This window comes from Podarcis liolepis (genome assembly GCF_965112155.1).
Source record: "Podarcis liolepis genome assembly, chromosome: 11".
Taxonomy (NCBI): domain Eukaryota; kingdom Metazoa; phylum Chordata; class Lepidosauria; order Squamata; family Lacertidae; genus Podarcis; species Podarcis liolepis.
Genome location: NC_139565.1, coordinates 6679084 through 6706007, shown reverse-complemented (window position 1 = coordinate 6706007; position 26924 = coordinate 6679084). Strand labels below are relative to the sequence as shown.

The following is a 26924-nucleotide window of genomic DNA, read 5'->3' as shown; positions in this document are numbered from 1 at the left end:
AGAAAAGATGAAGTAACCACTGATATACAACTGCATCTTGACCCCTTTCTATTCTTTTACAGAGAATTAATCACATCGGTGACCAATGCTGTCAAATCACTTCCTATACGAAAAATATTTGGGGGGGGAGGAGCAAACAGCAGTGGCGTAGCGTGGGGGTGCAGGGGGGGCGGCCGCACCAGGCGCAACATCTGGGGGTTAGGGTTAGGGGGCGCAAATCCACGGGTTAGGGGGCACAAATCCACGGGTTAGGGGGCGCAAATTACTTGCCTTGCCCCGGGTGCTGACAACCCATGCTATGCACTGGCAAACAGAACTCTCACTACTACTGAATAAGCACACAAACTATTTAATCATGGTGTAATGGTTAAAATAGTTACTGAAGAGTAAAAGAAGCAGGAATGAAAATGAACTGTTCAGTTTTTCAGTCGCAATTTGTATTAATCATTGGAATAGTAGGAAACTGAAGACAAAACACCTTTTGCAGAAGGACACAGGAGGAGGAGCCCCACAACTCTGTTGGCTGAGAAACACCTTCATTGTCTGGTGGTTCCACTCTCCCCCTCCTGTGACATGCACTCAAAGTATTAGAGCACTCGCCACATCCATGGAGAATATGGATAATGAGATATAGAAAGTAATGGCCTCACTCTGAAATGGTGCTGAGGGAGAAGCAGAGAAAGAAAGCACCCATGACCATAAAGGGACTAAGGTGCACTTAGGGGAATTTCAGGAAGTGGGCATTTTGGGCTGCCTTAAAATGCCTTTGTACCAGAACATACAAACACATACAAACATTTCGCACAGCCCCAGTGTACATTTGTTAGTAGAAGAAAGGGTATAGGGGCCCAGCACTTTGTACTGCTATTATGCACTGCAAACTTCAAGAATCATAGAGGAAAAAATTGCCGTATCTTCCAGGAGGTACATTAAAATACACCTTCCATTTTCTGAGTTAACATGCATACTGTATGTATTTTGTACAAAGTTTACACATGTAAATGTATATAAAGGTAAAGGTAAAGGGACCCCTGACTGTTAGGTCCAGTTGCAGATGACTCTGAGGTTGTGGCGCTCATCTTGCTTTACTGGTCGAGGGAGCCGGCATACAGCTTCTGGGCCATGTGGCCAGCATGATTAAGCCGCTTCTGGCAAACCAGAGCAGCACATGGAAACGCTGTTTACCTTCCCGCCAGAGTGGTACCTATTTATCTACTTGCACTCTGACGTGCTTTCGAACTGCTAGGTTGGCAGGAGCTGGGACCGTAGAATGGGAGCTCACCCCGTCACGGGGATTCAAACCGCCAACCTTCCAATCAGCAAGACCTAGGCTCAGTGGTTTAGACCACAGCGCCACCCGCGTCCCTATGTAAATGTATATAGTGTGTATAGAAAAAAAAGCAACAATCTAACCCACTGAAGTAAAGAAATAAAAGCAGCCCCTCTTACCTTTCATTCCAAACTTGGAGTGCCTTCCAAACTTGAGAATAATGAGCAAAATAACTAAGCCAGTGCACACTAATGCTGCAATCCCCACTACAACATAGACCTAAAAGAAAAGCAAGGTGCATTAAACCCAGTATTGAAGTATTGGCAGTATTTGAACATGATATCAGAATTGTCAGACTGGAAAAGCTTTTGAAGTTTGCAGTCTGAACTCTTGCCACTCAGAGCCTATGGGTGTTACACACCTAGGCTGCTCTTACTAGGGATAGTCACAACGCCCTAGTAAGTTCTGAGAATTTAGAATTTTAATCCTTAAAAAAAAAAAATTAAGGTTGCCTCTTCGATAAAAGAAACTTCAAAATATGGCTTCTATGGCTTTTTGCTAAGGAAACCAGAACCAGGAAAATATCTCAAGATCATCCGCTCCTTGGATACAACATCCAGTTTATCTTGGCTTTAAAAAGTTTAAGGACCCCTGACAGTTAAGTCCAGTTGCAGACGACTCTGGGGTTGCGGTGCTCATCTTGCTTTACAGGCCAAGGGAACCGGTATTTGTCTGCAGTTTTTCCGGGTCATGTGGCCAGCATGACTAAGCTGCTTCTGGAAACCAGAGCAGCGCACAGAAACGCCGTTTACCTTCCTGCCGGAGCGGTACCTATTTATCTACTTGCACTTTTTTGGTGTGCTTTCGAACTGCTAGGTTGGCAGGAGCTGGGACCGAGCAACGGGAGCTCACTTCGCCATGGGGATTCGAACCGCCGACCTTTTGATCCGTGGCTCAGTGGTTTATACTACAGCGCCACCCACACTGACCTTATAGTTACTTAAATTATATGGGTGCTCACTAGAACATTCAGCTAAAGTTACACCATATTTTTCATGCCAAAGGAGGGAAACCCAAAATATTTCAGGCTGTAAATGGGAGTCGTTTCCATGCAGCTTGGAAGCTGCAACTAAGTAATATCACTTAAGGGGAACGTATGAAACAAACTTTGCACATTGTTTTCTATCTATAATTTACCAACTCTTTGAAAAAGCAATTGTTTCACATTATATAAATGCCTGTGAAAAGCTCTGGGGTATAGTCAAGGTGGTGTCTTGTTACAAGCTAAAACACCACAAACGTATCAGATCCCTTGTCAGAAAGTCTGCTACGATAACAAACCAGGAAACTATGTATATACTTACAGTGATGCTATCTTCATTGTTTTTGTCGGAAACATCCGTAGAAGTAACTGGATTGCTATTATTTGTAGTATCTTCAAAATTATCCGTTGGCGTTCCATAATCCTCTAAGAGAAAGAATGTATTTTTATTTACTTCCCTGACTGTAACTTTTTTTTGTCTCTATGAAAAGTACTAAACACAGGAAATGAAAATTTACTATAATTCTATAATGTATTGTTCAGTGTTCTAAGTTTTGTTTGCCAAAAATGCAGAAAGCCAAGAACTTTATTTGCTCCTGACTTTCTCAGTGAATGCTCTATGTGAATGTGGTATGAAAACTTGTACTGTATCTACTCTTCAAATTCAATATGTACTCTGTTCTTTCTTAAGTTATATTCTAAACAAAGGATGAAAATAGTAATACTGTAATAGTAAAATGCACTATATAGAAACTTCTTCTGTTATTTGTATAGTACTTCAAAGAGTTAACATAAGTTAAGCAAAAATACTGTCCCCTGCCCTAAGAATCTTATAATAATCTACCGTTTAAGGGGAACGAACAAGAAAAGGGAGAAAGCAGGCTAACAGCAGAGGAACAGGAGGAAATAGAGTTCCATATACTTGCTGCACAATCCTAAGCATCTATATTCAAAAGTAAATTCCACTGAGCTCAATGAGACTTAGTGTCTAGTAGGTTTAGGATTACACACGTAATTGGTGGTAAAAATTAACAGTGCAATCCTATACTTGCCTACTCAGAAGTAAATCCCATTGAGTTTAATAGGGCTTATTCCCAGGAAACTGGGTATAATAAGGTTCCAGACAGGGAGACAAATCAAGGGGTTTGTGGAAGAGATGGAGTTCAATTGGAATTTAAAGGAAGAAGGAGAGGCATCATCTCCTAAGAATTCTGTGAGGGAGTTCTAACCACATGGACCAGCCAAGAATAATGCATAGGGTAGTTTAAGGCCTGTTTTGGGCAACTGAAAGTACATCATTGTTTCCCTGATTCTTCTAACTTTCATTTTGAGTATGAAAAATGTATCCTTTTGCTTGAGTTGCAGTTCTCCTTTCCCAGTGAAATAAGTTTTGCAAAAGCTCAAGGGCAGGAAGTATTTTCACTGACAAGAGATATGTTAGTTGAAATGCAACAAAATGTGCATTAAAACATTAAAAATACTTTTCAGAAAGTTGTACAATTTGAAGTATCTTAAAATGTCAAAAAGGTTATTCTCTATTTAGTGGAAGGGGGAAAGGTTAGATTTATTAAAGCAGGCATTTGGAAATACAAAGGAATGAACAAGTAATTAATGAAAATCTGTTCACTGAGCATAGAACAAAAGATCTTCACTTAATATTAACGAATCAAATATTAAACCTAAGTTATGCATAACTTTGCCTATCCTTGAACTGAAGGAAATTATTTTAAAACTATTCCAGAACAAATATATTCTCTTCCCATGAGATAGTAATGCTTCTTGTGTGTAGAACTTTTCAAAAGGTTTAATCTGCTCATTATCTCAAATCGCAGCAAATGTTGTGGTTATTTATGACTAGTTACACTTCCTTTCACGTTTTGCATAATATCTGATTCCAATGTCAAGATCCCACAAAGGGCAAATGAAGTCCACACCACCTGGTGCTCTGTTAATATCACAAGAAGGTGTGCATCTGAACAGGAAAGAGGTTCCATATCCAGGGAAGGGCTAAAAGTTTCTTCCTTGAGGCCAGAATGGCTAAGCAGTAAGACGTGCCAAAAAAACTGCACGTGAAACTTGTGAGATCACGGGGGTGAGGTGGGGTGCTTTGCATTACATTCAAGAGTCTTTCAAGACTCTTGTAACAGAGTATAAGCAAAAAGGTGTAAAGGAGGTTTCACTTGGCACATTAGTGGTTGTGTTGCCATGATATAGATATACTGAGAAACATTAACATTGCCACTTGGACAAAAGCCAGGGGTTCTTCCACTTTCATTAGTATATATTATCACAAAATAAGAGAGGGCAAAAGAAAAATCAGATTATATGGCTTCTGAGCCAAATCTGAAAACTAGAAATAAATAATCATCCAGCAGAATGTACAATGTAAACATAAAAAACATGTAGAGAAATATATAATTTCACACAGTACTAGGTGGTTTTTCGTACAAAATGTTTTCTGTTTATGGCTTTTAGAGTTGCACAACTGGAGTTAATCTTTTTATATGCTTTGAATGCAGAGTTAATTTTTATGATTTGTTTTGGAAAAAATGATGCAATCAGCTCCACGCATAGGAACGGAGCATTTAATGGCAGAAATTCCATTTGTTATAATTGTATACAATTGACAGAATTGAGCCACTTTGTGTGCTTCGGACTACCAAGGTGATTAACTGTAAGCTAAACTTAATAATAATAATATCTTTATTGTCATTGCCCCCTCTCGGGAACAACGAAATGGCAGTTTACTCCCTTTAAGTCATCTCACTCTTTCCCCAAAGTACATAAGGAAGATAGGCAAGTTTGATATATTCCCTACCAAATATATTTAGATGTGAGCTGGTATCATTTGAGCAGGTTGTTTCTTTAGCTGACATGAGGAGGGAGGAGCAGCTTGCCCAGTGCCATGGAGCCAAACAACAGCCTCCAGCCACCATGGTCACTGCCACTTACCATGAGGAAAAGGGGTGAGGCACTGGAGAATTTGGGGCTACATGGGTGAACAAGTAGGAGCATCCCGCATAGCCCTAACCTCACCCCTCCCCGCTGCTGGGAGACTATTGCTGCAGCTCCACCCCACTGGGTGAGTTACTCCTGATATGACAATTTTATTTTATCATTAATTTTGACAACCCAGAAACATCAGAAATGACACAGAAAAAGGGAATGGAAGAGATTAACTCTATGGCAACATACATGCATCATGCCAAACCATGGTTTAACACGGGCATAGGCAAACTCGGCCCTCCAGATGTTTTGGGACTACAATTCCCATCATCCCTGACCACTGGTCCTACTAGGTAGGGATGATGAGTGTTGTAGTCCCGAAACATCTGGAGGGCCAAGTTTGCCTATGCCTGGTTTAACACAACGTGCACAACCAAGTACAAAGCTCAGTAAACTTTGGGCTCCAACACTTTCACCTAATTTTCCCATACAATTCAGAGAAGTGGGGAAGCTTTCATTTCTGTTTTTGGTTAACCACAGTTAACCAAACAAACCAACTTCAGCTGTGGAAACCTGTGATTAAATAAACACACAAGCAAAAACTTCCAAAGTTAATTTTGTAAGAAGTGGAGAATGCAAGCCCGAATTTTGCTGCAGCTCATTTTTTAGAGGACACTACAATAATTTACCAACTACAATAATATAGTATCTCCAATCATGAGGTCATATTAAACATTTTATTGAGAAATAGGCATAACTATCATACTCTCCTTTTTATACACAGTCATTCCAATCAATGAGTTTTAACTCTGGGGTCATTGTATTTTACATTTCTCTAGCACTTTCCCCTATGGCAACTAGGCCAATGGAGACTTTTTTCCCTATGGCTCCTACAATCACAGTGTGCATGCTTTAGGGAGGGAAGAGGTAATCTTCCCTTTCTCACATACTGCATTCTTGATCAGGCTTATTGTAATTAAGTATGAAAGAACTGAAGGCATTGCTGCAAGCTATCTATTCAGTGAACTTCTAATTAAGTGAGGGAGACTTCATCAGTGGGCTGTGGGATTCCCTCCTGCCCTGCTCCTCCACTATCACAGGCAAGCTGCCCAAATATTTATCCAAATAATGGGTTCTTGAATGGTCCAAAACTCCCCTTCAGAATTGATTTTAATTAGTATTAGGAACTACTCATTCCTCTTACAGGTAATGTGGTAATCCAATTGCATGCTGGAGTTGATGGTTAATGATGTGGAATAAAACCAAATTAATATATAAAATTATATATTATAATTAATATATATTTTATATTGGTTTTTAGGCAATTTTTGGCATAGGGCTATATATTCAGCAAGAATAAACAAAACGTTCCACTCCTGAAGGTATACAAGTATTATAGAAACAATGTTTAAAAATGGACTTTCACAGATAAAAGGCAATGGTGCCTTTTATGATGGAATTATCTAAAAATGTAGTTCTTTTAAAAGGCACCAGTTTTGATCCAGCAACGATAGGTTGGCCTTTTGTTGAAGAACATTAATTTGCAAATAGCTTCAGCAGCAATCCTACACACAATCGGGCAGCTTAAATGTAGGACTTAAGCAGATTAACTGTGTGCAGGATCGTAGCCTCCAACAAGCACAGTTTTAAGAAATTGTTTTAAAAAGAAAAGTCGCTGATGGGAATTTTTATATGGTAAAAAGTATGTTTTTTTTTAAAAAAATTAGTAATTAATAATTCTATGTAGATATACAAAAAATATGAAAAACAAAAGTATGATATTTTCCATAAATATATAAAGGGGTTGTTATATAAGAAGACTTGCTTCAGTACACACAAAAAAGAAAAATTGGAAATTTCCCTTACTACGAATTTCTGTTTCTCTAAGTCTCACAGAGGGCAGCTCTTAACCTTGAGAAGGCACCTGGAACATGTGGGTAGGACAATTTTTATCAGTTTGCCAGGAGGACTGGATACCATGCCCTGCCAGAGCAGACTGGAAGAGGGCACAAACCCTTTGGTCCCCACTCAAAACCAAATAAAAAAAACATCCATACCAACAGGCACCAATTATATGATCATTTCAAAAACAACTGTTTCTCAAAACAATAAGAAATGGAAAGAAGGAGGTGAGCAGGGAGGTGAGTTCACCCCAGGCACATCTGTCTGCCTCCAACGTAAGTACAATGTTGACAGAAGCTCTGGTTTGAAGGAAATCCATAACCAGCTGGCTAGTCACAAAGAGGTCGCAGGTGGACTATCTTCCAGGAAATTCAGAGACGAGAAATTCCATTTTCTCCTGAGGCTCCAGGAGACCATTCCTTCACCTTGGCACGTAACAGAGAAGCAGAGTTAAGGGTGGGCTTCCATTAGCCAGCACCCTATTAAAGCACGACATTGTGCAAGACCTTCTTATTAAAGTCCATGTCTGCAGTATCTATTCTGTAATGCTTGCTGAATGCATGTAATATTTTATTCTTGTAGATTGTAATGGTGTCGTGGTTTGAAATACAGCTGTAAGCCATTTTATGGAATAAGCTCTCTTGAAAAACAGACTGTATTTTATTTTAAGGTAGTAAAAACAAATATGGGTGGAGACCCATTCAGCGACATATCAAATGACTAAGGACAATTAGGCCAAAAAACAGCAGATGCTGCCATCTCCCTTAGGGAATAGTGAGTTTCCTTGTCTTTGCTAAGTCAAAGCAGTATATTCCATCGAACAACTAGAAACTGTATCCTTGGATACTCTGCTACCCAACATTCATAAGCCAACTGTGGGGTTTTTTTGGTATTAAATAAACCATGGATAAACTGCTGGACAGAGTTTGTAAGTTACATTTGATATTTGTGGATATCAAAAGTGTTTTCCTGCCTGGGGAGACAGATGCTCTAGGAGCAATTTTAGTCTGCCTTGCCCTATGACAAGAGGAGAGAGTGGGCATAGGATCACATATTAGTTGTTGCCTCACAGTTTTTGCTGCCAGAACATCTAGCCTAGTATAGTGGTACCTTGGTTGTCGAATGGCTTGGCTCCCGAACAAATCGGCTCCCAAACCTGGAAGTAAGTGTTCTGGACGTAAGTGGAAGCCGGATATCTGAAGCGGCTTCTGATTGAGTGCAGCCAATTGGAAGCCGTTCCTTGGTTTTTGAACGGTTCTGGGAGTTGAATGGACTCCCAGAATGGATTAAGTTCGACAACCAAGGTACCACTGTACTTTTATTTTAGATTAAAATTGCTACTTTCCTTCAGTGGCAAGACATCTGGCTCCAGACTAGGGGAGAATGGAGTGCTCTTGAAGAGACTCTGCGCACATACACACACAAAGGAACATCCCCAGAGGCCCTTCGCAGGCATGTTGGGCAGGTGAAGGAGAAGCCGCTAAGAGCTCTTACAGCTCCAACTTGACCTGACTGTTCATCTCACTAGGCAGAGCTTGACAGGAAGGGCCATGTTGTCCCTCTCCCTTGACAGCAATGAAGATTGACCCTGCTGACATTCTCCAGGAAAATGTGCCACCTCAGGATTAAGGATTGCCCTTCAGAAAATTCCGAAGAAATTCATATCTATATTAAATTCAAGGCAAATTTTGAGGTTCTAAATCTAGCTGAATAGTATCTACTGTATTCATGATTCCAAACTGTATAAAAGTCCATCTTTCACATGTTTCAGTCATTTACTTGATCATTTGAGGTTATATACATATTTGAAGTAGAAAATAAAAATATACCACTATAACCAAGATGGGTGTAGAACGAACTACCTGGATAACAAAAAGAAAAAGATATAATTAAGTTACAAATATAGCATAGAGGTACAGTTAACCAATTAGCTTTTAAACACATGATACCACATAACATTAAATGCAGACCTAAGTTATACACACTTTTATCTTCTAAACTGTTTCCAGAGAAAAACAAAATACACTTATTTGCGCATCATATTCTACACCACACATATCAGCTGAATTCACCTATTTTACATTATGCATTGCACATTTATTTTGTGAAACACCCTGAGATCTGCAGATATAGTGTGGTATACAAATTTGATAACTAAACAAACAAACAAACAAACAAATATATTGTGCCTTGGGAGAACATTCATTCAATATTCAATATTCCTAAAATGAGAATTCAGATTCAACTTGAATGAACAGGTTTGCACTGGGGAATCTTTAATGTAATAATTATCACTTTTCTAAAAGAAAAAGAACACAGCCTTGTCAGGCTGAAACACAACAGTCTAAATAGCACCACTCACTACTGAATTTGTAACTTTTAAAGGTTTTTTTAAAAACTTATCTAGGAAGCTGAATTTTCCAAGATGATGAAACAGTTTGGGCACACAAAATCTAAGTCACTTATTATTTCTCTAGAACAATGAGAACAACTTGCAACTTGATAAGATTAGCGTAACTTGAGAATAGCGGGCCCTGTTCATATATTTTATTGACGGGAAAACCCATTTATTTAAGTGTGTTTGAACCTCTCTCAATGATGCAAGGTGAAAATGTAGCATGTTTTAATGGTCAAGTAATCATTGTACCAGTGACTAGTCAGATGTCATCATTATGAAATGGTGGGAAAGCTCATATATGATCAGGTGCCTATGAGAAAGACTCCTGGGAGCTTGCTTGTGAGACTCTGGGGTGCCTACCTGTAAGATCTGTCTCATCTGGGAATGGAGACCAGCATTCCGGATCCTGCTCTGTGGAGGAAGAGCTCTGTGAGAGCTTGCTTATGAGACACTAGGTGCCTAGCTGCAGAGTCTGCCCAACCTGGCCTTTAGAAAGGGGGTAGGCCTGAAAGCTTTTCCAAAAACCAACAGCCCAAGATCCACCTTGTGCCTGTGAGGAAAACTTTTGTGAAACTGCTTCTGAGATTCTGTGGTGCTTACCTGTATAGTATATGCCACCTTGCTTGGGGAAACAACGGGGGGGGGGGACATTTTGGGCAGTGGCATAGACAAAGCCGACCTTTTAACTTCTGCTTCTGACTTGCTGTAGATTATAAAACCTCAAATCACATCCAGAAGAGATAACAAGGAGTGGCTGACAAACTGCCCAGAGGCTGGGGTGGGAAACTATGGTGCTACACAGGTGAATGAAACCTGTTTACATGTCCTGCATCACCCCAAGCATGGAGTGAGTCCACCTACTCCTTTGCTATTTAGCTGGTTAACCTCAAAATCTTGGACTGAGAACTTCGGGACATTCTGTTACTTTAGACCTCTGAACGTGCTGTTACTTGGTGGCCATTTTCTGAACCCTAGACCTTTTCCATTTCAGCCTCAGGTGGTGACAGCAGCCAAGATGCATTTGAAGTGTATTGGAGAACATATAGAGGTGCACTGGGAAGCTCAGAGACTATGGTTCCTTTTAGGGGATCTTCTTTTTATTCTTTTTTTTTAGTTTTTGAACAATCCCACTTTTCTTAATGGCTGTTATTTTTTTGTTGGTTTCATAGTTTGTTGTTAGCCTCAAATTGACGAAACATTGTCAAAAAAAATTTTTTTGAGAAGGTATCTCATCAGAACTTTAACTTTCTTGTTGGACTTTTTCCATTAGCACTGCCACTCAAATCAGCCTCTCTGAGGTCAATATCATTAGTAATGTAGATTCTTGATTACTTTTTTTGTGTGGAAATTAGAGGTTTTGGAACTAGATGTGAACCATTTTAATAATTAATAATTAACATGACAAAAAAAATCTGTTGTCTGTCTGTCTCTTAGAAGAACTCAAGCCAAGCTTTACTTCAAAATGCTTGTGCCCAGACTGAGAATCCCTCTTTACAACTTTTGGGCACACATTGTATGCTAACCCACCATCTGGATGATAAGCTTTTCTCTGAGATCAATTGGATAAAGCAATTATTAATGAAAATTAACCTTCTTTTGTGACTATGTATGCATATATCATCATTCTCTCTAACAGTTAATGTGGTAGCTCCATGCCAGCAACAGAGGAGTGAAATGTACCCCCACACAGAAAACACACATCCTTCTACTCCATATTCAGAACACCCTACACATGGGATTCTCTCAAAAGGTTTGTGCATGCACAGTTTAAGGGTCATAGCTTAGCAGGGTCCCAAGTTCAATTCCTGGCATTTCTAGATAGAGGTGAGAGACCTTGATATGAAATACGGGATAGCCTTGCAAGTCAGGGCAGACAATACTTGGCTAGATGGACCAATGGTGTCTCTGTATGGCAATTTCCAGAACCAGGATCTGACTTTGTATAAGGCTATGTATGTTCCTAATGCCCCCATACAGGAACACAATGCTATATACAATTAAAAGTCCTGGTAATGGTAAAACCAGAGGAGAGCACTGGTCCCAACAGGTCAACTGCTGTCTCCCTTCAACTAGAATATAAAAGAAACTCTCCCTCTGTAGAACGGGGTAAAGCCTCCTCTGTCTTTGTACTGTTCCAGTTGGGGACTGCAGCATATCCAGGTTTTGCCAACAGTGTTGACATCTGTAGCCTATTTACTTGGTCTCATAAACTGAGCGTGAGCCACCGACCTGTTCTTATATCTAGCCCTAACCAGCTTTTTTTCTGGGTGGGAGTGGATGGGTGGAGCAATGGTTATCTAGCCCCAAACAGCTCCACCAACATCACTCCTCCATCATGCAGCTCCCTGTTGCACTCATCCAAAAATGCAGGAAGGCAAGAGTATCACTTGTGGGATTCACAGCAACAGTAACTCAAGGAAAGCCTACTGAATCTCAAGTCAGCTCACTGCCATCACTTGAGAGCATTGGGCTTGTGCAGTATGTAAAACTGACAGTGACAATAGCTATCAAAGCCGTTTCAGGCTTGAAGACTGATCTGTATTTATTTTAAATAGCAATGTAAACCATGAATGCAATTACAGTAGATTTAATAATAATAGAAGAAGAAAAAGAAGAGTTTGGATTTGATATCCCGCCTTTCACTCCCTTTAAGGAGTCTCAAAGCGGCTAACAATCTGCTTTCCCTTCCTCCCCCACAACAAACACTCTGTGAGGTGAGTGGGGCTGAGAGACTTCAAAGAAGTGTGACTGGCCCAAGGTCACCCAGCAGCTGCATGTGGAGGAGCGGAGACACGAACCCGGTTCACCAGATTACGAGACTACCGCTCTTAACCACTACACCACACTGGCTCAATAATAATAATAATAATAATAATAATAATAATAATAATAATAATAATAATAATAATAATTTATTATTTATACCCCGCCCATCTGGCTGAGTTTCCCCAGCCACTCTGGGGAAAATATATGTTTTATTTGTCTTTATTCTCATTGTGGAAGAAGGCAAACATAACATAAAATATAAGACAAATAGTTTGTAAGACACTGCAATATTCCAAGAGTGAAGCTATCTTGGAGTGGAGTCTACACATGGTTTAACCTAGCATTGATTTCTTAATACTTGTCAACAACTATAAGCCACATGAAAAACTGAACTTTAGGTAAAGAATTTCAGGCAGACCAAATACAACTGACACCCAATGTGCTGCAGACCTGCACAAGCAAGCTTCCAGGGTATCAAGTGTTTAGTTCAGTCACCCTAAAATGCCAACATCCTCATGGGCATTTACCAACTATCCAGCCCCCAATCCAGAACGTTGTCAGGATGCTTGAAAAGGATATGAAAAGGAGCAGATGCGTCGTTACAAAATTTGCCTCATCTACTGAAGTTTCTTTCTGCTTTAATGCCACTGACACTCAAGTAATGGAGCTGCACAGTAAAGCAAGTGAACAAAATGTTTTGCTGAGATTTGTTTACTAGGCTAAAGGTACAAAATTATCTCTTGCCATGCTAACCTGTAGGAGGCAAAGATCTTTTCTGTAGTCTATAGCAGGCATAGACAAACTTGGCCCTCCAGATGTTTTGGGACTACAATGCCCATTATCCCTGACCACTGGTCCTGTTAGCTAGGGATGATGGGAATTGTAGTCCCAAAACATCTGTAGGGCCAAGTTTGCCTATGCCTGGTCTATAGCACCTCCCTGATACTGGGCTACAACACAAACAAATCAAGGATTTTAGTAAGTCCTTAGGTGTATCCAGTGCTTTTTTTCTTAAAAAAATGTTTAGGGGGTATTCTCATTTTCCCACTCATATTGAAATACTGCCCCTCAATGAGGCCAAACTTAGATTCACAAAATGTTCAGGGGTAAGCGTACCCCTGCGTCCCCCCCAGGAAAAAAGCACTGGGTGTATCTTCATCTACCCTGCATTGGCCTCCCCTGGGAAGTTTTAACCTACTTTGCAGAGTTCTTTTCCTCAAGCAGGGGAAACCAACCATTTAGATCTATTTAACAAGTATTGGATGTTGATTGGTATTTTCCTTCTCTTAACAGGTGAAACTATTACATTATTAAGGAAGGTATGAGCTATGAAGTTTAACCATGGAAAACAAGACAGTGGTGGTGATTACTGGCATATGAAGCTCTATAGAGTGCCCCAAGGGATTTCACAATGTACAGTGGTGCCTCGCAAGATGAAAAGAATCTGTTCTGTGATTCTCTTCGTCTAGCGTTTTTTTCGTCTTGCGAAGCAAGCCCATTGACGGATTAGCGGATTAGCGCTATTAGCGGCTTATCTGCTGATTGGATCAGCTGATAAGCGGCTTAGCGGCTTAGAAAAGGCGGGGGAGGGAAAAAACCCAGCAGGAACTCGCAAGACATTGTCGTCTTGCGAAGCAAGCCCATAGGAAATTCGTTTTGCGAAGTACCTCCAAAACGGAAACTCTTTCATCTAGCGAGTTTTCCATCTTGCGAGGCATTCGTCTTGCGGGGCACCACTGTATTATCCCATTCCACTACCATTGTGCTTGAGTCTATTCTTCCTTTTCACCACAAAAGCAGCAAAAAAATTCTACGTTTTTTAAAATCTCTGAATATTTACAAGTTTGTTAAGACTTAAAAACAGTATAAAGTAATGATAAAAGAAGAGATTATATAACTGGCATCACAAGAATAAAGCAGCTTGGTTTAATTATCTTCACAGGGAGATACTGTATAACAGCATTCTATGAAACTGCAAATGTAGCTGAATATGGGAGCCCTAAACGTTTTTGTTTAAAGGTAAGAAAAAAAATCACTGTACGTTGAGGAACTTATGCTTAAATTATGAGATTTAATTTCTGGAAGAGCAAGATATGATAACCTCCGTGCACCTCCGTGCATAGGTAGAAGTAATGTATCTCTTCAGTAGTAGTGAATAATGAGGAAGGCAGAAGAATACAAAAGCATGCACACACCCCCATGCAATGATCACTTATCCTTCTCATTTTGAGAGCCTTAAGCTATACATTAAGAAAGTAATGTGTCAATTAACAAAATGTTTCAGCACAGACAAACTTCTCATTTAATAGCACCCATAACCTAGGAACACTAGATTGCAATTTGCATCTCTATAATTAGTATTTCAGTATCCAGCAGAAAAACAAACAAACCACGCTTGAAGTCAAAGTTAAGCAAATGAATTAAATGATTACCGTCTCCGATGGGCAATGCTGTATTTAATTTGCACTGACATGAAGATTAAGAGGCTTTCAATCTTTTTGAGTCCACGGCTCCCTTGACCAACGACATTCTTTCAGCGGCACCCCTGTGGGGCTCTGGAGCCCAGTTATGTCCCCCCCTTGCCTGCAGAGCCGGCAGCCTCTCACCCTTTCTCAAACACCCTCCATTGTGGAGTGTTCCCTCCGCCTCCTCTCTTCTGCTTGGGCGTCCTCTGGGCAGTCACAGCGGCCGCCCCTGGTCTCTGAGCTGACCCCCCTACCCCAAAGAGAGCTGCTTCCTCACACTGCCCCACAGGGACCTGGGAAGCACCCCCTGGCCAGTCCCAGAGGCACCATTCACCTGGGGAGCTTGTAGTCAGGGCTGCAGCAACAAACAGCTGTGCAAGCCTTTGGGAGGCAGAGATGCAAGAGGGCAACAGAGGGAGGGAGGGAAGGAAAGAGGGACAGAGGCCAGTGTTGCCTGTGGCACCCCTGACTATCATTCAAGGCACTCCAGGATGCCACGGGACCCTGGTTGAAAACCACTGCTTTATATAATGGTTTCAGTCAGTTGATAACGTTAAATTACTAATTTAATGAGGCTGACCAGAGACGGTTTAGTTCATCATGCAAAGTTTAGGTTACTGTGCTGTCTAGTGAGATTACTTTCTCAAATCTGCATTTATTTGTTTTTTAGCATTTAACTAGTCTAACCTTACGACTTAACTGCACATATACAATGCAAACCTATGCACGACTACTTGAAAGCAAGCTCTATTCCATTCAATGGGGCTTACTGCAAGGTAAGTGTGTATAGGATTGCAGCTTTAATAGAAATATGCCACCCAAGGGCTGCATGCAAAACTAAAATAAAAAATTGCTCATCTTAACTTTCATTAGCATCATTAAGCAAACTAAGAAAAAACAACAGCCCTACTTAATTAATGCTTCAATGATATTATAGTAATATTATTACTTACTACCTCCAGGATCTTCCATAAAGTACGCAGAAATGCTGGCTTCATCTTTTCCATATTGATTCTGTGCCACCAAGGTATAATCGCCGTTGTTCACATGAGTAGGGTTGTCCAGCTGAAGGCAGCCATGGTATTCCGTTTGATTTACAACATGTATTTTAGTCCAGATATAGACGGACTCATTCAACTTAACCCCATCATGCAACCATGTCAGGATAGGTTGCGGGTTCCCCCTCACGCTGAATGGAATACACCAGTGGTGGTCCGGATATGGAATTTCAAGATACGTGATATTTGGTGCAACTATATTAAGAACAAATAAGAGTAATGTTAGTATACTACATATTCTCTTCCTTGAAAATTCATCTGTTTGTTTTAAATCATTAAAGCAAAGCAGCTGGCATCCATATAAATGCAATGAATACATGAATTCCAAAAGCAAATTTGTTATGTTTTTAATATATATATATATATATTAAAGCATTCTTTAGAGGAAGTTATAATAAAGGATCATTTAAGCTATGATTTATAATTTCCTTCTTCACTTTTTGGAGGGGCAGTGGCTTGTTTATGTTGTCCAATCACTAGTGTTTCCTACCCACTTCACAACTGAGTTTATTTTACCTAAACCTTTAATATATTTCACATTTACATACACCTCTTTTTCTGACAGCGCAGTCATATCCATTTCTATCTGAAATAAGCCACTACTTCAATGGGTCTTACTTCCTCATAAGTAGGTATCTGATTGCTGCTTGAACCTACTCTGTTATAATGTTATTTCAACAAATTTTGTAATGTTTACAGCAGAAGTTGACGTAACTAGGCAAGGCAAAACTTAAAATGCAGCATTGTTCTCTTAAAACCTTGATATTTGCATGTTCTGAGAATTAGAACAGAGAGGAAAATGAATGATTTAATATTGTCTGTGGTCACGCTCTTCTCTTGCCTTAAGGCCAAAAGAAGAGCAATTCTGCACCATTAATCAATTTTCTGCCATAAATGATGGAATTGGGCCAGACCAAAAAGAAACAGATTGTCAATGTCCTCCGATTTACTGAAGCTCCAACTCTACATCTCTTGCTCAGATTGCACATACACAATGAATACAGGGAATACCCTTAGCAACCTCAAAGGAAGATGTTTGTTGGTGTGTTGAGGGTGACAATCATAAGCATTTAATGACTCTTCTCTTCAGTGCTAATCCTTACTAATATATACTTTATAAAGTTTTATCTTTTCGAAGAAGGCTGAGCAGAAATTCTAAGCTAGTTCTCTACTGATGCCACTTATCTACAATTATCTGCAGCTAAAATTTTACGTAAGTTTATTTACATACAGAACACCACGAGGTCAACAGAAGCTTGGTCTTCGCCCACAATGTTTTCTGCTACACAAGAAATCTGCACGCCACTGTCATTGGATGAGATATTCTTTATGGTTAGGGAAGCTGGGTTCTTATTTGTGTCGTTCTAGAAGAAAAGCAATGGAGAAATAAAGGGGTTAGGAGTGGTTTCCCTAACATGATCTGATACTAAGAAACTTATTTGAATTTAAACGTATTTACAAAACAGTTTATTCAATTTAAATAAAGCGCCTGTTAGTTTGAAGGCTATATTTTGGTTGTAGTTATGTAATTGCTGTCTCATTAATTACCGTATTTTTCGTCCCATAGGACGCTCCGTCCCATAGGACGCACCTAGTTTTTTTGGGGGGAAATAAAGGAAAAAAATTTCCCTTTATTTCCCCCCCCCCCAAAAGCAGGTCGGGGAAACAGAACCAGGTCGAGGAACAGCGGGATGGCGGCGCTGCGCCTCCCTGCTGTCCCCCAAGCTTGTGGGGCTGGCCGATGTCTGCCCCGCGCGAGGGGCGCTCTGCATCAGGGCGCCCCCCCCCCCGTGGGGCAGCAGGCTGCTATCCGCAGCGTGGGGAGCCCTGCGGGGAACTCCTGCAAGGCTCCCCACGCTGCGGATGTCTGCCTGGCGCGGGGGGCGCTCTGCTTCAGGGCGCCCCGCCCGCCGGGCGGCAGGCTGCTATCCGCAGCGTGGGGAGCCATGCGGGGAACTCCTGCAAGGCTCCCCACGCTGTGGATGTCTGCCTGGCGCGGGGGGCGCTCTGCTTCAGGGCGCCCCGCCCACCGGGTGGCAGGCTGCTATCTGCAGCGTGGGGAGCCCTGCGGGGAACTCCTGCAAGGCTCCCCACGCTGCGGATGTCTGCCTGGCGCGGGGGGCGCTCTGCTTCAGGGCGCCCCTCGCACTGGGCAGCAGGCTGCTATCCGCAGCATGGGGAGCCTTGCGGGGAACTCCTGCAAGGCTCCCCACGCTGCAGATGTCTGCCTGGCGTGGGGGGTGCTCTGCTTCAGGGCACCCCTCGCGCTGGGCAGCAGGCTGCTATCCGCAGCCTAGACATCCCTGCCGGACCTCCCGTAGGGCTGCCTAGGCTGCAGATGTGTTCCTGAAGCCTGGAGAGTGAGAGGGGTCGGTGTGCACCGACCCCTCTCGCTCTCCAAGCTTCAGCAAAAGCCTGCATTCACCCCATAGGACGCACCCAGATTTCCCCTTCATTTTTGGAGGGGGAAAAGTGCGTCCTATAGGGCGAAAAATACGGTACTCATGGGGAGGAATTCTAGAGGGTGGGTGCTATAACTGAGAATGTCTGCTTACAGCAAGTGACTCCTCAGAAGACTTTACAATCAGCCTGGTCTATACACAGGAGGTGGTCTCCTAAGTGCCCTGGTTCCAAGTTGTTTATACAGTATTTCATCCCCAAATAAATATATTATATAGGGAATAGGGAATAGCCTTGGGTGTCAAATAAAAAAAAGCCCTTGTAAACTACTATCAAATTATACCTTCCAGTGCTTAATTGTTACAAGAGTACTTCCACTGTGCTCACTATGGTTATGTAACTATAATTCTAGCCACAGAAACTAAACTGTGAACATACCCATAGGCATATAAATGGATGCAAAGAAATGCCAGAGACTTTGTAGGAATTAGGCAGGATAATAAGTTACCACATGACTTGTTCCAATCAATATGCACACATGGTATACCAACCCACATACAAACAGGAGTGGGAGATGGATTAAGGGCATACTCTCACACAGACACACCTATATGTGCTGTTGCTTTACAGAAGCCTATCTATCATGTGAAGAACTGAAGCAGTATTTCATATCCTATCATCGCCTCAATTGGCTCATGTTCAGGTGAGCAAAAACGCTAATGCATTCTTAATGAATTGTAGGTACATTATTATTAGCTTTTGTCATGGTTAACAGTTTTACTAGTGCATGAAGAATTTGGCTAGAAATCAAATATTAAACTTGTTCGCTATATGTGGGTTCTGATAATTATCAGACAATTTTTCTGAGATGAGAAAATTAACCACATGTATTCAACACAAACCACAAATTCCATTCCATTTGCATTAATGGCCTCCTAATCTAGGACATTAAATGACAATAACCACCAGAAGTTTTCTTTCACTAAACAGACATTATAAATATGTTTGTATTTTTATATAAAAAGTAGATAGTGATAGGATTGTGAAGGGAAGAGTGTGCTATCTGAGGCAATTGGCAATTCCTGCCAATAATTGGGGATATGATCCTGCCCAGCACGGGTCAAGACAGTGGGAGCCTCTGAGGACGACTAGTGAAGAGGGAAGGAGAAACCACATTTTGCAGTGCCTGCCATTCATCTGCCCTTGGGCTTCATTCCTGGGTAGCATTGTGATGTCAGCCTAGAGGCAGCACATACTGGAAAGGCCACAAAAGCTTATATGGGGAAGGTGACAATAAGCCCAGTCAAATGTGAGCAGCTTCTTCTACTGATTCAGGCTGTAGGCCAGGCATGTCCAAAGTCAGTTTCGGGGGCCTAACCTGGCCCACCGGTCGGTTTAATCTGGCCCCTGTGGCAGTCTATTTCTTGGGGTAAAATCCTAAAACAAACCTTAACAACTTCAATCCTAAAAGAAGCTCAACAACTCCAACCCTAAACAAAGCAACAAAGCTCAACAACTTCAGTCCTAAAAAAAGGAAAAAAGGCCAACAACTTTCCCCACAGCCCTTCACTTCATCAAATCTGGCTCTCTTTGAAAAAAGTTTGGACACCACTGTGTAGGCTCTGCAAGTATTACTATAAAGGTAAAGGTAAAGGGACCCTTGAACTTTAGGTCCAGTCGTGGCTGACTGGGATTGCGGTGCTCATCTCGCTTTATTGGCCGAGGGAGCCGGCGTACAGCTTCCGGGTCATGTGGCCAGCATGACTAAGCCGCTTCTGGCGAACCAGAGCAGCGCACAGAAACACCGTTTACCTTCCCGCCAGAGCGGTACCTATTTATCTGCTTGCACTTTGAAGTGCTTTTGAACTGCTAGGTTGGCAGGAGCAGGGAGCTCACCCCGTCGCGGGGATTCGAACTGCCGACCTTCTGATCTGCAAATCCTAGGCTCTGTGGTTTAATCCACAGTGTCACCTGCTATGGATGTGGGCAATTCATTAACTCACAAGACTGACGAGGAATGTCTGCGGGGTTCCTGACAGGCACTTAAAGAGTTCCAAGCTGCATAATTCAATGGGTTTTGCACCGTTCCTTAAAAACCAGTACGTATACGGCTTTGGCAGATCCAAATACTTCAGTATGAAATTCTTACCTCATGTTTTGAAACAATATTATTGAAAACCCAAGCTATACTTGGTGATGGACTTCCAGTAGCCTCACAGTACAATGTGACACTTCTTCCTTCAATAACAGTGAGGTTCTGTGTGTTCAGCCTAACTGAAGGCAAGCCTACGAAGCAAGAAAGAGAGAAATCTCTTTTTTTATTTTATTATTTTATTATTTATTTATTTAATTTAAATTCATCATTAATACACATATACAAGCATACAAACATACATTTCATACAATCCTTAAAAATGTTCAAACATACTTACACTCAATCCCACAAATAGTTCCTTTCCCCATCACCATCCACCAACCCTTCACCCCACCTTTGTGTTTGACTTCCAATCTACTCAATTACAATTTCTTTCCACTTCTATTACTTTCTTTCACACACCTTTACCCTAATTTCATACTTCTTTTTCTATTACACATTGTTTTCCATCTTATTTGATATTTCAGTATTTGAAACGGAACTTGTTTATTCTAATAGGAGTTCTGATTTTTCGATATGATTTTGCAAGTATCTTTTAAACACCTTCCAGTCCCTATCTATCTTTTCTTTTGAAATCCTTCCAATTTCTTCCATTGTTTTGGATATATTGTAATACTCCAATAATTTGGCAAGCCACTCTGTTTTTGTCGGTATTATACCACTTTTCCAGTTTGTTATGTTCAAATAGTTTCTGAGAACCAAGATGCATATGGTTCACCTGTGATATTTGCTGAAAACGTGGCATAGAGATTTCTGTCTTTCTACTTTTTAGATTTCTCTCTTTCTAAAAAGTAGAAAGAGAGAAATCTCTATGCCCCGTTTTCAGCAAATATCACAGGTGAACCATATGCATCTTGGTTCTCAGAAACTATTTGAACATAACACAGTTATATGAAGAACTGGGAACCAAGTGAGTTCTTAAGGCTCCTCAATAGAAGCCACTGAAAATGCTTCATAATAAGGAAAACTCCATGAAGTGACTATAATATGTCCATGATGCCAACAACATAGAACATCGCCATCACAAGTAAAAAAATTTATAACAATTAGTGTGTAATGGTTTTTGAATCACTTCACCTTGCTGCCAATTATTATATACCAGCTATGAAGAATTATCACCAGGACCGCAAGCTTTAGTTCAGCAGAGCAATGAAAGGCTTAAATGCAGATTAAAATTTTCTCCATGATTAATCATTGGTACTCACACAATCAGTGCAGGCCCCACAGATAACTCTGAATCCCTCCTCCCTCTGGCAAAACCAATGAAAGTAAAACTTCTAATAAACTTTCTTTTTAGTTTGCAATCTTCAGCTTTATAGCCAGATTTTTTCCATTTCAAAGTGAAACCACTAGGGTTTTCCTTCTGGCAAGAACCACAAACAACTGAACCAGGCCACGCTCAGTTAAAATCAATGTCAGTATGTTTTTTTCAAATCTAGGTTTTCCGCAATACTTAAGGGATTTGAACTTGTTCATTTTAAGTCATTTTGAAGTTGGTGTGCTTTGTATACAGGAATATCCTATATTCTGGGTTCCCAATCTGAGGAGAAATATTGTATTTCTAAACATGAAATGTAATACGTTTAGTAAAATCTCACTCAACAGAAACTTCCTTCCATATCTTGAAAAAGATGCCTATACTGAGGTTTTACTTGACATCACCAGGACTGGGCAAGCAGCCTCCTTTTGCTCACTGACTGCTCTCCCCATCTGCTTGAGACTGCTCACTAGATTAGCAGCTTTCTCCCAAAACTTCTATGGGTCTGGCCTTGCCAGGGCTGCTCATGTGTGCCATTTCACCCACAAGAAGGAGACAGATCATGCTCACTGATTTCAATACATTCAGTATTGTTATTATGATATCAGACCCTCCAAGTGTCCCTATTTTCCAGGCACAGTCCCAGATTTAAAGAAGCCATCCTGGTTTCTGATTTGATGCCAGAATGTCCCGCTTTTTCTTAGGATATCCCTATTTTCATCGGAGAAATGTTGGAGGGTATGGAGTTCTGTGACCCACGAGCAAAGGAAATAAGTAACTATACAACCTTTAGAAGACATCTAAAGGTAGCCCTGTATGGGGAAGTTTTTTAAAGTTTAAAGTTTTATTATGTTTTTATTTATGTTGGAAGCCGCCCAGAATAGCTGGGGTCCTTTACCTTTTTTTATGTTGGTTAAGCAATTCTAGGCATGTTTGTTATCTCAAATAACTGAGAGGGCATGGCAGTACATCTCTGTACAGAGATTGTAGGCTCTGTATCGACATGAGTTTATTTCTGTAACCGTGCCTCATTCTGTTTCTACTTTCCAGTTATGGTGTAGTTGTTTCATCATGTGCTGACAGGCATGCCAGCCTTGCAAGGTTGATTCTTTTGTATTGCAAGGTTCAATGGCTCCATTAGCCATTAAATATGTGATCTGTATTAACTATCAAGGCTCTTGTATTAATATAAAAAGCCCAGAATAACTTGGGTCCAGGATACCTTAATGACCGCCTGAGGCATTCTATCCCAGCATAACCTGAGTTAATCTGGAGGAGTGCTATTACTTGTCCCCTGTGTTTCAGATGCCCAACTGGCTTCAATTATAAGTTGAGTACAAGCGACTCCCCATTTATGCCGGGGTTACGTTCCCAGGTACCATGCATATATGTGAAATAGCATATATTAAATCAATTGATTTGATTATTTCCTGGCACTGTGCATATATGTGGTTGTTTACATAAGTGGGAAGACACCTGAATCCAGCAGATATTTGACAAGCACCCTCAGTCCTAACTTTCAGGTGTTTCTTGAAAACTTTTTCTAATGATGACTGGCCTGCTCAGTTGTTTATATTTTTTTCAAGGTTAACCAGACATTTTAATATTTATTTTGAATTGTTTTATGTATCTTATGATTTATTGTATTATGCATATACTGTTGTATACCACCTTGAAATTTTATATGAGTGGGTGGTATGTAAATATTTCTATAAACAAATGAAAGTATTTCCAATGTTCAGATGTGAGTGCTGTTGCTCTATCCAAGCAGAAGGGTAGGGTATTAACAGGCATAGGGAACCGCCACGGTTAGCCGAAGTGCAGCAAGGGGAGAAAAACCTAAGGTGGGGAACCTCAAAAACAGCCCAACAAGGACTGAGAATGATCAACAGCTATGGAATGTTACTGACTATTTATTGCAAGGATGAGGAGGGTGGAAAACTGGCTGGGACGGGGAATAGAATGAAGTATCCCAGAGAAGGGCATGGCTGGCTTACTGGACGAATGAGCAAGAAGCTCTCTACACTGTCACATTTTGTTGCAGGCAGGCCCCCTAGTGCTATAACAATAAGAGGGACAAAAAAAAATGAAGGAAAGTATAATGTACTTAAAGTTCAATAGAACTGAAATGACACGTAATAGAAAAGCAGGACAAATCATTTTCTTGCCTAGCTAGGTTTTACAATGAACACATTACTAAGGCAGCTTATTTTGCGTCCAAAGACCAGTTTGTGGGAATTGTAGACAATTCATTGTCCATTCCATTTGCAAAACTGCACATTAAACACTACTGAAAGCTCCATTACTCTTCCTCTGGATGTAGCAATCTGTCGACAAAAACGTCCATCAGCTTTTATTAACTGTCAACGAAACCTATGGAACGGTTAGATATGAATGACACTAGCTAAGAAACAGGCAGGAGCAATAATATAATTGTTTCAGTTCTGAGCAGCCTGTGGTCATACTGGCTTGCAAGAGAAAATTTAGAAGCTAGGCTCCTTTTTGCAGGGACATTAATTTCAAGCACAATCTCCACAGCATCTGTCACGTGAAGTGAAAGCTAATACAAACTCCAAATCACAGGAAAGTCTTCATATCAATATGTAAAATTCAAATGCAGCCTGTTAAATACTTAATATCAATTCAGAAAGGCCCTTTTGATATCAAAGGCACGGTTGTCAGAAATACTCGAAGGGCTCTCTCAGCTGCTGGGCCCACTCTCTGGAACTCACCGCCTCAGGACTTGCCCCCCCCCCTCCGATGGCCCTCTGCCAGCACGTGTTTTGCTTTGTTTCTGCAAGCTTTGAGCTCTGACGCTAGGTGAAATTTGCTTTTGCTGCAGCCCTTTGTTTTTACAATTGCATCTCTTGTTTGTTTGCTTCTGTTTTCATTTTATTTTTGTGTTTATGCTTTTGAGTATGCCTTTCTGCCTACGTTTTGCGTTTTGATGTTAGTTACTTAGAAAGGGTCACATTTTGACTTAGAAAGGCAGGATGTGAGTACTACTTTTAAGAGCACAGTAAGTAATAAATGTCAAGACATCTCTTAATAAAAAAATTCCTTCCTGTAGCACCTTAAAGACCAACTAAGTTAGTTCTTGGTATAAGCTTTCGTGTGCATGCACACTTCTTCAGATACACTGACATCTCTTGTTCACATTCTTAACGCTGATCCTCTTTTTAACTAGCAAAGGGCATACAACTCTCCACTTGCAGTCGTGCTGTGCTGCCCCTTGTGGGGCTGCAAGGCCTCCTTAATGTAGCCCCATTAGATACCTGTTGGACTTTGCCACCTGGTGGTAAGCAAGAAGAACTGTAATGCCTCTATGTCTCATCAGGATAGCTTGCACCTGCTTGCACCTCATCTAAGTAACACTTGGGGAGGGGGTGCAGTTTGGGGAGCTTCCTTTAATTTATTGACAATCCTATAATGGTGCCAAAAGCTGCAGAGTATTCTCAGACAATAACAAAGGGGTGGGGAAAATCTAGGGTGGGGGGGCATTCTGGCTGAAGAATGTGGGACAGAAGAGGCTATGATCACTCCAGTATAAAGTAGAAAGCAAAATATATTTAAGGTTAGGTTGATAGCTTAGATTTTTCTTTATCAACTTTATTTCACATACTTGTGAATCCTATTGGTATTAGCATTATATAAGCATGGAAGTCTATGCCGGGAACCAGTTATGAATTCAGATAGCTCTTTTGTTCTGAAGCAATATAATTTTAAAAAACCCAAATTTTGTAGAATAATAATGCTCCAAATATTCCTGTCAACTACGCCAATGAATCAAGTCTTGTGACTGAAAATTCATTGCTGGAATCCAGAATTTATCAGGAAATGACATTTGGGTAGACAAAATAACAACATTCTAGTAGAGATTTCTTGAGCCAGCTGAGGGACCTGGATATACAAGTTCAATAAAAACAAACATACATATAATCCTACGGGAGGCCACTTCATTATTGCAGCATTATTGCCAAATCTAAGGAACCTTACTTGTGGGTGTTCTATTTCTGACCCAGATGTCCTCAGAATACATCTCAACTAAGACACCTATGCAAATAAACTTGGAATTTATTAATTCCACAGTCATAAAAAACCAAGATATTTTGATGGATGCAGAAGACAAAAAAATCTAATATTTAATTAAATGACATTATGGGACCAATTGCTTTTGCGCCCATTATAAATGTTCACTAGTTCTTCTAAAGAATAGGCCTTTTACTGTGACACATCCTCCCTCCCCTCACCAGCAGAAAAACGCCATCTGACCTTCATTAAAGTCTTTGAAATCCTTATCTAAAATCTACTTAAGCATCTTCTTGGAAGTGTTCTAAGACACAGGCTAAATAATTTAGAATGGGGAACAGCAAACATCTATTATACTGAAGTTTCAAATATATTTTTATTGCTTCATAAATCTGTGTTCATATTCAGGTACTCATTCACTGTGACAACATTTCAGGAGCAGACTGATACTTCTCAAATCATCCTGAACTCTCATGCATACCACAACTGCATACCTACTCATGGCCGCATGTATTCTGTCTCCAGTTTAGAAGCTGTTATTTTTCTGTACAGTGGTGCCTCGCAAGACGAAATTAATTCGTTCCGCGAGTTTTTTCGCCTAGCGAATTTTTCGTCTTGCGAAGCACGGTGTCGGAAAAGTTTTGGAAAAGCTTCAAAAATCACCAAAAACCTCAAAAAAGGCTACCACACCGCGTTCTATGAGTTGCTCCTCGAAGTCAAGTCGCAACTGTATTAACGGTGTTAAGAAAAAGGAAACAAACTTGCAAGACGTTTCCGTCTTGTGAAGCAAGCCCATAGGGAAATTCGTCTTGCGAGGCATTCGTCTTGTGGGGCACCACTGTATTTCGATAGAGGGTAGCAGTGGCTACTAGCCATGATGGATGGCTATGCTCTATCACTAGCTCCACAGCTTGAGACAACAATGCTTTCAAATACCAGTTGCTAGAAACCATGGGAAGCTCTAGTGCTCATGTTGTGCTTGCTGGCTTCCCATAGGCGTCTGGTTGGCTACTGTGAGGACAGGGTGCTGGACTAGATGGGCCACTGGCCTGATCCAGAAAGCTATTCTTGTGTTCTTATTTATTCAAAGAAAATAATTAGCAGGTGCGAGAAGAAGAATTTACAAGGGTCTCCAACACAATAGAATTTGACCAACCACTTGACATTGTAACTTGTAAAGTAGCACTATATGCGTTGGCAGCTAAGAAGATCAGGAAAAAAGAACTAGATAAAAT

At 40.8% G+C, this 26924-nt stretch overlaps 1 protein-coding gene across 2 annotated transcripts in view; it reads right to left on the bottom strand.

The window, feature by feature from the left end:
- NTRK2 (neurotrophic receptor tyrosine kinase 2) overlaps positions 1-26924 on the bottom strand; it is a 174721-nt gene that overhangs the window by 105918 nt on the left and 41879 nt on the right. The window contains exons 7-13 of one of the 2 annotated variants that reach the window (XM_083464832.1): positions 20397-20533; positions 17079-17211; positions 15746-16042; positions 9919-9969; positions 8990-9022; positions 2635-2738; positions 1450-1549 (exon numbers count right to left, since the gene is read on the bottom strand). In XM_083464832.1, the coding sequence (XP_083320958.1) occupies positions 1450-1549; positions 2635-2738; positions 8990-9022; positions 9919-9969; positions 15746-16042; positions 17079-17211; positions 20397-20533 (855 nt within the window). The remainder of the gene's footprint in view (positions 1-1449; positions 1550-2634; positions 2739-8989; positions 9023-9918; positions 9970-15745; positions 16043-17078; positions 17212-20396; positions 20534-26924) is intronic. The other variant, XM_083464833.1, reaches the window with a different exon arrangement.